Genomic DNA, 14,054 nt, shown 5'->3' with positions numbered 1-14,054 from the left:
TTAATCATCATTGACCAAAGACAAAGAAGCTGCTAGAATGGAAGTCAGCAAGATTTCTAAAATTTTACATGAGAGTAAGCTGAGGGTGATGAGCTTTAGCAGTAAATCCCATTCATTTCCCTCTATAGTTCTAACTGTTTTCTCACTGTATTGGTGAAGGAATCAGTTTAAGGGTTCTTCTGGTAAAAAAAAATAATCTCCATATTTTGCAAAACTCAGTTCTTGGGATGTGTATGCCCAAATTACAGTGCCCCTGTGTTTGCTATAGACAGATAGATAGACAGACAGACGTGCTTTGGTGATAGGCTACTTATAGCAAACTTTAATGACAAAGATCTCTGAGCAGTTTTCAGTTCCAGAACTTAACTTGGTAGCACGCTTCCAAAAACTTTTAGGTTGGTTAGAGATTTCTCTCTCCCGGTAGAGTAAGGTGGGGTTGCTGTTTGATTGAACCCATCACTCTTGGCTTTTCTACCTCACTTGGCAACTTCAAAGCCTTGTTATTATATGCTTTCAGTAGCACTTGGACGAGAGTAAGAAATGAGACTTGGCAGCAGAATAACAACATCACCCTTTGCTCTTGAAACAACTTTAATTTCAAATAGACTGTTGCCTCAAAAAAAGAGTGAGGGGCTTACCTTTTAGCTGCAGTTATAGCAGACTGCAAAATCATAGGCAGCTGTGATATTTTAACTCCTGCCATTGAAGTGCAACATAAATTATTATACCAGTCAAGTAAAAACACAAGCTCTAAGTTAAGAGTGGCATTCTTAAGGCTTGCGCAGTAGGATTTTGATTGATGGCGTGATCCGTGTTCTCTCTGTGTGTGAGATGCGAACGCGAGCTCCATTCACAGCCAGGCACTTGCCAGTATTTCTGGCTTTGTTTCAGATATCCCATTTCTTTAAGCGTAGCTGCGCATTAGTAGAGAGGGGAGTGGGGTCCATGTTTAAATGCAGGGGGAAGTGCCCATTACTTCCTCCAGTGACCAGAAGCAGAGCCAATTTATTACTGGGAAGAGCTAATTGCTGTGAATTCTCATGTTAGTCAAAACATTGACTTGAAATGCAGGATTGCATCCTCATTCATCCTCTCACCTGTAAGCTTTAATACGTACTGGAGAGCTGCTTCCCATTCAAGCTGCCCTGTTACAACTGCCTTCCTTTCTCCATCTTAAGTAATAGCATCACGCTAATGTTGCCATTCTTTTGGATGCACGCTGGGGTTTTGGTAGCTCCCACACACCCACATTGCATTTATTGCTTCCAGAATATCTTTAAATTGCTTGGCATAATAACGTGTTGGGGTCACATGAATATTAAATAGCTAAAATTCATTCACTAGGCAACATTTGCAACTCGGAATTCCATGAGTCAGAAAGCTGTTAAAAGAATCAAAATTTATGATTAGTAGAGTAATTGGATCAATCACTGGAAGCCCAGAAATGTTTATTGAAATGAATACATTAATATTTGATTTCACTTTAGCCGAACAACCGAGCAGACTTAATTTAGCACAGATTCCAGAAATACCTTCTCATGCATGTATTTAACATGAGTTCTGGAAGAATAAAAAAATCCCAACCCGTTATTTTGTCCCAAACCCAATTAGAACTTGTCCCATTCATCAATGTCTTTTTGACATGAACTCGACTTTTGTGGACTGTGACTCATGTTTGCTAAATACTTCCCTCACGCTTTTCACATTGCTTGATACCATGCTAAGTCTTGTCTTTGTATACTCGCTTCTTGATAAATGAGTTCCTTTATCGGCAGAGATTTCTGGAGGCATGACATGGCATAGCCAAGGCTGTCCAAAAATTCTTAATTGAAAGGGAGAGAAATCATTCATTTGAATACCTACATGTTCAACTCCCGTTTTTCATGTCGATTCTAAAGCATGGCAAAAATATATTTTGGCAGGTGCAGCTCAAACCTGTGAAAGTTTACTCAGAAGTAAGTTGCACTGCTTGCCATAGGGCTTACTTCTAGGTAACTGTGCAAAGGAACGCAGCTTTAATATAAGGTGTATTTGCTTTCCCCATAACACACATGGTAATAAGTTGGGGGGGATGTGGTCGATTTTACATCCTAAATTAATCCTTAAGTATTGTATCCAATTTATCTTAATTTATGGGACTGGATAGATATATGAGGGCTTGTTTTTCCAGAATGGCTGCAAGCATTTGCCTCCATTTTCAGCACACCATAGTTTGTTGAAAGTAGGGGAGGGGGTTTGCAGTAGTGAGCTTTAACTATGGTTTGTCCAAAGAAGCCAGGATCATCAACCTCTGATCATCTCCTCTTCACGACTTCACTGGAAGAGAAGGGTTCGAGGCACACCTAAGCTTGTCCTCATAGCAGTAAACCAGGTTTGGGCAGCCTGTGGCACTCCAAATGTTGCTCAACTACATATCCCATTATCCGTGACCATTGCCCATGCTGGCCACTTTTAAGGGCAGGATAAACGAGGACAATCGCTCTTTTAAATATACAGTACTTTCATTAAATAATAATAGCAAGTTGGTGTACAGCATTATAATATCCATAATAATATCCATTCATGTTCCATTCAAGGCCCGTCTGAACAATACTGTTTTCAAAAGACCTCTAAAATATGGCAGGGGTGACTCTTGCCTGATCTTTACAGGCAAGGAGTTCCAGGGGGCACATCAGGGGCAGGAAGATCTCAGTGACTGAGGTGGAGCATAAGGAATCAGGAGGTACTTTGGGCCCAAGTTGTTTGATACAATTGTTTTGCTAAGGATTTCTTTCCTGATGACATTAAGTAGCTATATGGGGTTTCCTTTTTCCTAATGGCTCGCATTTGTGCTTCATGGAACCCCAGCAACCAGCTTTTTATTAATGAGCTTGCAGTGCAGTATGAAATATGGCTCATTGTGTTGAAGTTCAACAAATTATTAATGTTGGCAATACTTTTTGTGTTCTCTGCCTATCTGGTTTGCAGTTTAAATGCTTACATTTACGGGTAATTTAAAAGTGGTTTCAGTACTGGGAGAAGCTTCTAAAACTTGGCACTCTCACCAAAATGTTTCTCTCCCCCAAGACTTCGTTCCCAGTTTCTCTTAGGACATTTTGAAAAAACCCAGTGCCTTACAGTAAACAAAACTTTTCTTCTTCTTCTTTGGAAAGAGGAACGTCAGTGCTGTAATGTATAAACACAGACCAACGGTCCGCCAACCACTACTTTTCCCCGAAACACATACTTTCAGATGCATAAGCTAGAGCAACGCCTCATAAATTAATATTTTAAAATGTTGCCTAAAATGTTTAATGGATAGCTGTTTGAAAGATTATAATTGGATTCTCTGGGCAAAGCATATTGTTGATATTCAGCAAAGTGGCTATTCAAAATGTTATGATTGGAGCCTTGCATCACTATTCATATAATCGGGTTTCTCGGCCATAGGATGTTGGAAGATAAATATTTTGAGCACACAGAGTTTGTTTATTGTCTAGAAATGCAATGTGGAATACTTCAGACTAAAATTTATGAACCAGGAAGTACTGGAATTGTATCTAGCCAAACACCAATCTGAATTTTTAACCAGGGGGGGGGGGAGAGAGAGAATGCCTCTGAGCCATTGAGTTTGAAGCAAGTGTGTAGGTAGGATTGTCTTGTTATTTTCCTGTGAGGGTAGGACCAAGAACAGAGATTGAACAGTTAACTACTACATATTCACAGGAATGGTCTCACTTAGTCCAACTGCTATGCAGAGCATGTCAACCCTTCACCATCATAAGTGTAAAACATAGCTATACTTTGTATGTTCTACATCAAAACCTAGGATGTTGATACCCTTTTTCCTGACCTTCTGTGTACTATTTTTTAGCTTAAAGATCTGCTACTTGTAAGCCAACCCTAAATATTTCCTTCCAGACACCTTTAGCTTGTGGTTAGAATCATGGCTATGTCTAGTTGCACCTTGTTTGGGTGAATGATCTAAAATGGTTGTGCAATGCTTTCTAAATTGCTGAAGATCTCCCTACCACCACCCCAGTAGTTCATCTTTCATTGGTTTTGGACTTAACATGTCAGTTAGGGTGACTTGCCTTTTTTGAAGTGGCTTGATGACATGTGGTTTCCGAATTTATTCTATCAAAATCAAGCAGTGGTAGATTTTGAATAAATGTCTTACAAAGGCTAAGCTCATTGCCTGGAAATAAATCCAAAGTGTTTGTTTAATGCAGATAAGCAAGCTAAATGCACTACTACATTCTAAAAGCAGTACTAAACCTCTGTGTTTTGGTTTCTAACTATTTCAGCAGGCAGAACAGAGGGGGGAAGTCAAGTCACATGCTGTAATAAAATTTCTTAAGCCCCTTTCATAGTTTTTCCTCCATCTGCTTAGCCTATGTGTGGAAGGGAAAGCAGGTTTAAAATATTGCATACAGAAGGAAGAAGCAAAGTACAAAGAAAAAACAGTACTAGTGAATAATAATAAAACAATTGTGTATCAGTAGAGAGGTAAGGGCTTCAGTTGGAGATCCCAACTTGCCAGATGTTTGTTATTTATGCAAACATATCCATGTAGGGAGTCCATCTATCTAATAATTTTCCACCCTTCCTCTGCTTAGGTAAAGTCGCTTTCTCATAAGTGGCTAGTTGGCTCATGTCTTCCATCCCTTGTACTATACGGGAAGAAGATCTCTCCTTCCAATACTGAAGTGTCAAGTGTTTGGCCACCATGAGTACCTTCATTAGCCAGTTATGTTTTCCCTCTCTCTGGTTCCAAAGGACTAGTAAATAATATAGCAAAACACTAACATCTTTACATCTCAGGAATCTGTTTAAGACCATATTTATGGTTGTTGTTGTTGTTGTTTAGTCGTGTCCGACTCTTCGTGACCCCATGGACCAGAGCACGCCAGGCACTTCTGTCTTCCACTGCCTCCCACAGTTTGGTCAAACTCATATTTATGGTTACCTCTGACCAAAATGTCATTACTTTGGGGCAGGATCATATCATATGGCACTATGTTATTGGAGGGGGGAGCACAGTGCCAGCATATATTTTTTGGAAAATGCATTGTGGGTTCCAGTGCACTCTAAGGATGTTTTTTCATGTTGTATCAGACATAGCCTGATATCCATGGAGACCAATCTGACAGAAACGAGTATTGCTTTCCATTGCCTATTGTGTATGAGCTGCAAGAAATTAAGACCACCAGGGTTATAATCCGCTTTCCATTTTCCGGGGTCTCTTATGCTTCCTTCTTAAGTTTTCTTACTTGTTCCTCACTGCCCTCGCCTCCTTCACTGTGTGATACTTTCTGTCAATCAGCCATTATTACAATGGTTCTGTACTGGCTCAGCTGCTTTTAATTATGGCATATAAGCTGCTATCCTCAAAAACTGTACAGTTATGTGTTGATAAATTATTATATTAGTTCCCTGTTTCCTTCTCTCCCACACTGCTGCTGGTGCACTTATAGGTATTTGTATATAATTTTTGTATACATGTAGGAAATTATATTATAGTAAGTCCTGTAATGTAATATGACAACGTTTACTGATCTAATATAAGAATGTTAACAAATAAATAAAATGCAAATTTCAAAAAAATAATAATGAAAGCTTGGAGAGGGCTTAAAATGATCCAGACTAAGGTACAGTGGTAACTCGGGTTAAGAACTTCATTCAGTCTGGAGGTCCGTTCTTAACCTGAAACTGTTCTTAACCTGAGGTACCACTTTAGCTGATGGGGCCTCCCGCTGCTGCCACGCGATTTCTGTTCTCATCCTGAAGCAAAATTCTTGACCCGAGGTAATATTTCTGGGTTACCTGAGTCTGTAACCTGAAGTGTCTGTTACCTCTGTAACCCGAGGTACCACTGTACTTGAATCCAAAGGAAGATCAAGGTGACTTAAAGTAATACAATTACATTAAAACATTTAAAAAAAAAGTTAAGTCACTACTAACTTGTCCCATTGATTTCAGTGAAACCTAAGCTCAGCTACCTTGGTTTAGATCCAGCTCTACAGAACTGTTCTTACTCTTCTCTGCAAAGCCTAGAACACACGCCTAAGTGATTCTTCTTGCCTGTCTTTCAACCTAGGTATGCCATCAGAGAAAGTTAAGACCCATGTGGAACTTGAGGCAGAATACGGAGTACCTGCTAATAAAAGAATAAGGCGGAAATTGATGGAGTCTCCCATGGCACTGCAAAGTCCTCAGCAATCCAGTCGGCCAAGCCCTAATCACCTGGTGGATTCCATCAGCAAAGAATTCCACCCCATTCTGTATACACCCAAGGGCTGCCAGAAGCCTGTGGAGAACCTGCGTACTGAGACTGTGGTAAAGCAAGTGTTAAATATAGCAGCAGGCCTTCAAGAAATGAACAGTCGCACTGCACAGGCTCAGGAGCCATTAAAGCAGGAGAGCCATGGGGATAACATATGCGTCGTGACTCCAGAGCGCCTCATGAACTCGACAGTTACTCTATATGAAAGCAACATGGACAGTACAGACTTCCCTCCCAATGAATCTGAAAGCAAATTGCAGGTGACCGACAGCAGCAACAATAGTTTACAAAGGTATTTTCTGTGGAAGAGGAAGTGTAATATCCTCTCTCCTTCCTCGCCACTTTAATCCTGATAGTGGTTTATCTGCTTTCTTTCCTTTTTGCACAATTAGTGTGACCTCAGTTGTTTCACATTCTAATGTCAGATAACTGTGGCATTTAAAGCCTCTGAAAGACGTGCCTGAATTGTTAAACTATGTATGGCCTTGTCCAAAAGGTCATGTTGCTGTTTCCTCCTGCTGATCCCTTTTTCCTTTCTTTCATGGACTGCAGTCCATGAGCACAAAGTCTGGCGAAACACGACAATAAGGCAAGTGAAGAAGCAAGGGTAGAATACCGAGCAGTTTTCACAATGGAGTGAAGGAAGCATTGGGTTCCTCCAGTGATCTGTTTTGGGATCTGTGCTACTGGAGTCAGGGATTGTAGGCAGACTTGCAGGTAACACCAAATTATTCAGGTTGGTGAAAGTCGAAGCAGGCTGTGATTGCTCCAAAAGCATCTCTTCAAAGTGGGTGGGCAACAAAATGGCAAGTGAGGCTCATTTTCAAAATCATATTGGGGCAAAAAATCAAAATAAAATAATCATGGCAACGTATTCATTGATGTGGTCTCTCTGAACTGGTAAGTACTCAGGAAAGAGATCTTGGGGTTGTTCTAAACAGCTCTGAAAATGTTGGCTTGTTTGTGGTGGTGAGAATGGGAAATGTTGTGCTAAGGATTGAAATACATCTGCCTGTATTAGGATGCCTTTGTACAACTGGCAGCCTCTTTTTGAAAATGACCTTGAAGAGCTGTAAAAAGTGCAGACCAATGCACAAGATGAAATTCCCTTTCATAAGATGTGGTGGTCACCACTAGCACTGATGGTTTTGAAAGGGGATGAGATAAACCCATGACAGATGTGTCTCCAAAAAAAAAAAGAAAAAAGAAACCATGATGACAAAATGGAGCCTGTAGGTTCAGCAGCAGTAGGCCTCTAAATCTTCATTTCTTGTACGCAAGGATGTTAACAGAAGAGTTCTGTTGCCTTCAAGTGCTGCTTGCGCACTTCCTGGAAGCACTTGGCTGGCTAATCAGGTTACTGTACTAGAGTGGACCCTGGGTGGATCCCACAGTGTTTCTGGGCACTGCAGTAAGAAAATGTTCAGCATTAGCAAGGAGCAGCAAGGCCATAGGGTTCCAGAAGTTGGCAGTAGGGCACCTGTTGGAGCATCGGCCTTTGCAGGTACCCAGCAGTGCGGAACTGTTGATTCCTGTGCAAATTTCTCATCCTGGCCCAATTCCAGGTGAAACCAGGGTATTTCCATTGAAGGTATTGCAGAACAGATCCTCCAGTGAAAACAGACATTCAAGTGTCCGTACTGGCAATTTCTGGATTTTTAAAAGCTGTGCAAATAAAATATCCTTCCATTGCATATTTTCTTTTAATACCAACACTTTTTGGAATGCAAGATTATTTTTAGAATTTGTGGCTTTTGTTTTAAAGAAATACTCACGACTACTTTTTCCTCCTTTGCTGTTATTTCAGACTCGCTGTCGCTCCATCATTAAATAGGCAGCCAGACCCCATACATAATAAGCCATCTTATATGGCAATGACATCTGCTGCTGAGAGGAAAAGGAAGTTATTAAGGTAAGTCATGATTCAGGTTCAGTGCTCTTTTCCCCATCTGTGAAATGGGTTGCTGGTGTGTCAGTGCTGTGGTTTAGTAGGAGGCAGGAACATTACCCCAATCCAGTAGTCCTCATGACTTGATCTTCTGTTGGACACCCCACCCCATACATCCCTGCCTGCAGATGGTGATGATTTATAGGAGGAGCATTAGTTAAGCCAAGGGCCAGCTGAGCATGAGAAGCTGCCGTATTGAACATATTCTTAGATTACCGCGTGGCCAAAATGTAGACATTTCAGTCTCTCTTCCACTAATGTATCTAATGCAGGGGCAGAAAGCCATGGGCCAAATCTGACCCTACCTGGCCTCTGCAGGCCTTCTCAGCAGTCACCCCCAATCTGTGTGTGTTTATTGGGTGGGAAGAAAGAAGCAATGGCTAGAAAGGAATGCTGCACAGGCCTAACTGCATTCTTGTCTAAAGATCCTTGTCTCAAATTTGTCTAATATAATAATAATTAATAATAATAATAATGATAATAATAAAAAATATTTTTTATTTATACCCCACCCTTCCCGGTTCAGAAAACCGGGCTCAGGGCGGCTAACAACAAATTTAAAACACTTAATTGTAATACAACATAAAAGCAGCATATGATACAGTATAAAAACATGAATAACAATAAAATTCAAAGTTCAAAAATCAATTTGGGGAAAATCCATCCAATAGTCATTAGATATGGACAAGCACAAAATTGATTGAGTTACAAGTGTTGGCAATCCGCAGATACAAAATATCTTTCTTAAAGTGACCCATATGGCACAGCAAAAGTAAAACTAAACTTAATCCATGTTCAGATGATATACATGTAAACATTAATACAAACTCATACATAAATGTAAACAATTTGGATCTAAAGTAATGGCAATCCACAGGTGCACAACTAAGTACTCAAAATAAACCACTTGGCCCACAGAAGTGAAACAAACTGAGTCCATTCTCAGGTGTTCTACATGTAAACATTAGCACAAATTCACAAAAAAAACCCCACTATAATCACTTTCAGTATTCAGACCTGAGGGATGTAAGGAATTGAATATGAAATTAAACCTAGTTTCTTTCTGCATAAGGATTTTTTTTAGCTCGTTCTACAGGACCTTAATAGTGGGACGCGGGTGGCGCTGTGGGTAAAAGCCTCAGCGCCTAGGGCTTGCCGATCGAAAGGTCGGCGGTTCGAATCCCCGCGGCGGGGTGCGCTCCCGTTGTTCGGTCCCAGCGCCTGCCAACCTAGCAGTTCGAAAGCACCCTCGGGTGCAAGTAGATAAATAGGGACCGCTTACTAGCGGGAAGGTAAACGGCGTTTCCGTGTGCGGCTCTGGCTCGCCAGAGCAGCGATGTCACGCTGGCCACGTGACCCGGAAGTGTCTCCGGACAGCGCTGGCCCCCGGCCTCTTGAGTGAGATGGGCGCACAACCCCAGAGTCTGTCAAGACTGGCCCGTACGGGCAGGGGTACCTTTACCTTTACCTTACAGGACCTTAATACGTCCAAATTACAAAAAATGTCAAGTTCTCATCGAAATGAAATGCTTCAATAAAGGAGCATCTATTACATTGTTCCTGATCCTAGATCGGTGTTCTGATATTCTTACTTTGATAGGTCTGAGAGTATGACCTACATACAACAACCCACAGGGATATCAAATCACGTAAATTACACGTGGAGTAACACATGTGGCAAATGCCTGTAAAATGAACTTAAAGCCTTCTTGGTTGTTAAACTCTTTTACCTGCAAAGCATATTTGCAGGAGGTACAATGCCCACATTTAAACTACGTGGTCCATGGGGTCACGAAGAGTCGGACACGACTAAACAACAACAGCAACAATCTTAACAGCAGTTATAAGGTTAAGCATCATTTCTTGATCCTTTCCCCTCTCCTAAACCTTTAATGAATCAGGAGACTAGACTCCCAGGAGTAAACTCCTGATTAGTTTTTGACTACCCTTTAATTGCCAGGTTCCTACGCTGAATTTTCAATGCTCCTGTGCAGAACTTCCTGAGCGGAACATTTCCTATTTTCTTTGAGCCTACCTGCGAACTATTGACCTTCCTATACAGGAGCTTTAAAGCAAAGCACAACCATTATTGCAACTCAGGTTTTACAACCAAAAGCCCAGCACAGAATAGCTGAAAGTCCTATTCCATCACACTGGGAAACAAATGCACAGACACAAACCAGAAATATAATTTGAATCATACTTGTTCAGTTTTTCTTAGGACCAAGAGAAGAAATAACCAAAATCCATACAACTGTATCTGTGGTGGATCTTTCTTGTAGTAAATTAGTCACACACGTGTTCCTCAATCTAATATACTTTTAGATGTTGTGTTCCAAAAACCGAAAACTAAGCATACCAGCTTAAGGTCACTGTGCTAAAAGCAAACTTGTTATAACTTTTTCTTACAGTTCAGTATCGAACAGCGACATTACAAATCAGCATGGTCATACAACTGCAAAGCGTATTAAACAAGACAGCATGTTAAGTTATAAAGCTCTAAGAGTCCCTAAATCAACAGGTAAGTATCAAATTACAATTTTCGGTGATTATATCCAAGCTTGAGCAGTAGGTATCTATGGAGGAGGGCCAAGATTGTGGGCCGACAATTACCATTTTTCTTAGTCTTTTGCTGTGGTAATTTAGATGTACAGCTGGGTCGATATATTTTAGCTACTCAGTTAAATTGAGTGAAAAAGTTACTCCTTAAGAAACTTAGTCAATTCCATGTTTTAATACAGTGGACCCTTGGGTTACATTACCTTCGGGTAACGTAACTTTTGGGTTGCGAACACAGCAAACCCGGAAGTGTGTACTTCTGTGCGCAGAAGCGGTGCCTCTAGATGCAGACTTTTCAGGGTACGTAGGGACCCCCAGAACCAATTAAGTTTGTATCCGGAGGGTCAACTGTATAGGGAAAGAGGAGCCAAATAGCCCAAAGGGGATTGACAGTATTCTCAAAATTACATATTCTCCCTTACTTCAGGACTGTATGTACATCGTCCCACTTTAACCTACCCCTACCTGTGACACTAAACAGCCTGGATGTTTTCTAGCAGTTCATCCATCTGTTTGGAAGAGCATAAACCCTGGAGCTGTTTGTTGTCTTCCTCACCGTGCAGTGGCTTGTGGGCAGTTCCCATCATAGCTGTGGCAAAAGGTGGAGCTGCCAAATTCTTCACCACACCTTTCCACAATTTTTCAGTGTCTCATGAGATCCTCCTGGCAGGTTCTTTCCTAGCTTCCGCCACCTCTTTTCTGTGATGTCTCCGCCTCTTTGGTGCTAACCATTATAGCCATGCCCCATATATTTTTGAATCCAGAGCAATGATAGGCAGGAGCCAGAGGGGCAGTGCCATGCTGCCACTCTCTGACAGTGGTGGCACACTAGCTTACCGGCACGGGGTAGGGCGGTGGTGAGGTCAAGAGTGGGTGGACGCACCTTCTTCTTTAGCGATCACTCGTAGCCAAGTAAGATTGTCTTCCATAAACATGGTTTTAACAATGAGTCCATAAGTGACTGTGGAGGCCAATTCTGGATCCACTCGTCCTTCCACAGTGGGGACATTGGTTTCCGGGTAGGAGTTGATCATGGTGTAGATTTGCCAAGCGTGCCTTTCTCTTAGTACGTTTCTCCCTTGTGTCCTGAGTTTGAGTGTCTTCAAAGCCCATTACACCTTTGGTAAAGGCTGTTTTCCAACTGGAGCGCTCGCAGGCCAGTGTTTCCCAATTGCTGGTGTTTATACTACATTTTTAAAAATTTGCCTTTAAACTTCTTTTGTTGACCACCAGCATTACGCTTTCCATTTTTAAGTTCGGACTAGAGTAGTTGCTTTGGAAGACGATAAGCAGGCATCTGCACAACATGTCCCACAAGGTGATGTTGGAGAATCATTGCTTCGGTGCACGGCCCCAGCCACTCCTGCCAGTAGTAAGAGTGACTTCTTTAGACACCTTTTTGTGTGGTGGGGAATGCAGAGGCAGGACATTTCCCTGGACAGCCTGGTTATGGCAGGGAAGCCAGTTTTAAATTAGCCAAGGATATCCTGAGTTTTGCTGATGTGGGGCTATGCATGCCACTGTCCAGGCTCCACAGCTGAAGAACAGGTTGCCTTTGCGCCTCCATCCTGGTTCCAATTGCATCTGTGCATTTACAATGAAAGCTTGATTTGGGCAATCTCAGCTCTCTGGCTCACATACTCTAGAGGTCCCCAAACAATTGCCTTTTTGCTACCTCTTGTCCTTTTAACCACCCTTCCTCCAGGCAAAATTAATGTTCTCTTTCTGTTATGCAGCTGCTGAAGTGCTGCACGTAGCGTTCCCCGGAGCTAATAGAAGCCGAATACAGTGTTATCAGTACTTTGCACAATGCTATCTTCGTGTTAATTATTTGTACCAAATGTTAGGTAATAAAGGATACCAGCATCAATTACTGTAATTGTATTGTTAAAGAATCATGCAATTGAATTCCTAATTTAGAAGCTGGGAGCGCATTAGACATGCTTAGAATCTAAGCAAAAAAACCCCACCCTATCAATATTCCAAGGCACATGCTTGGGCTTGTTCTGTGCGCAGGGGTGGGGAACCTCTTTCAGCCTGGGAGCACAGATCCAGAACTGCCCCACTTGCCAGGAGCCGTTTTTGAAAAGTGGGCAGGGTCTCCCACTTGACTGTCATGTGACATCAGGGGATTAAAATGTCAGGCTTCAAAGGGAACAGGCAAAGTAGCACAGTGCCAGGATCAGGAATCAGCCTCTTCTGTTGCCTTTTACTGTTGAGCAAACGCTTCTCTTTGAACCTTAGTACTATGGTGCTTGATGCTGATGTCAGATATAAGAAATCCCTTATCCGAACTTAATGCTTCAGTCTGAGAAAGGTGTGACCCGAACAATTCATTAGGTGGAGCTGAGCCTCATATTAGTTCTGTGTAGTAAGTTTTGAAAACTTTCTGAGCCACAGGATACTACAAGTTATTGCTTGTCTAAGACGCTGATTAGCCATTCATGGCTCTCTGAGTGGCTTATGGAGTAAAACAAAAATACAGTAAGTAAAACAATAAACGCTATGTTAGCAGCATTTTTCAGACACTTATCAGATGCAGCCAGCATTTATAGCAATATTAAAAAATGAGAAGTTAACAGTTCAAGCATATAGTTAATGTCATTTAAATAATAATAATAACAATAGCAACGATGATGATATAGTAATAGTAGTCCTACGTCTACCCTGTTCTGTTAACCTTAACATTTAGGGAAATAATAAACATAATCAAAGCAGTAGTATCTCTGTCTCTCTTTAACATGGCTAATTTTTTGTTCCATAGAAACTAGAACAAGAAGCTGGAAGCAAAACGAAGTGCTAAGAAAACGTGTTAGAAGCAACGGCAAGGAAAATGCAACCTTAGACACGAAACTCAAGACATCCAAAAAAGCATTTTAAATTACCTACGTTGAAATAAATCCTTGCTTTATACAGATTTTAATTTATTAGCAAGACAGGAAAGGTGAACTTTCCATCTGCTCTCTGCACTGCTTCTCACTTACCTGTGGTAGTAGTTATTCATTATACTTTACAAACATGTATTTTTCGAATGCTCACATCTGTGCTTTGGTGCATCCTTCTCTCGCTCTTAACATGTAATTGGAAGCTGCATTGTACTTCACAAATAGCTGCCCTTCGCCATATTTCAGTGAAATAATCTCTTGCAGTGAGAATACAGTCAGAAAGCTGGGTGGGGCTCCTCTATAGCCTGTTTAGCTGGTACATAGTTGGTACATGAAGCAGCATAAAGTTTAAGAAAGAAATGTTACAAGATTCCCCTCTTCCTGCTAATGCAGCTCT

The 14,054-nt window shown here is 41.4% G+C and overlaps 1 protein-coding gene across 3 annotated transcripts in view; it reads left to right on the top strand.

The window, feature by feature from the left end:
- KIF18A (kinesin family member 18A) overlaps nucleotides 1–13,685 on the top strand; it is a 39,494-nt gene extending 25,809 nt beyond the window's left edge. For 2 of the 3 annotated variants that reach the window (XM_082193572.1, XM_082193571.1), the window contains exons 14-17: nucleotides 6,080–6,557; nucleotides 8,073–8,177; nucleotides 10,625–10,734; nucleotides 13,537–13,685. In XM_082193572.1, coding sequence (XP_082049698.1) covers nucleotides 6,080–6,557; nucleotides 8,073–8,177; nucleotides 10,625–10,734; nucleotides 13,537–13,652 — 809 coding nt within the window. In that variant the 3' untranslated portion in view covers nucleotides 13,653–13,685. Of the gene's footprint in view, nucleotides 1–6,079; nucleotides 6,558–8,072; nucleotides 8,178–10,624; nucleotides 10,735–13,536 lie in introns of those variants that run through there. The other variant, XR_014212498.1, reaches the window with a different exon arrangement.
- The last annotated feature ends 369 nt before the right edge of the window (nucleotides 13,686–14,054 follow it).

The sequence above is a fragment of the Podarcis vaucheri genome (assembly GCF_965113315.1).
Source record: "Podarcis vaucheri genome assembly, chromosome: 1".
Lineage (NCBI taxonomy): Eukaryota > Metazoa > Chordata > Lepidosauria > Squamata > Lacertidae > Podarcis > Podarcis vaucheri.
This window is presented reverse-complemented; position numbering and strand designations above follow the sequence as displayed.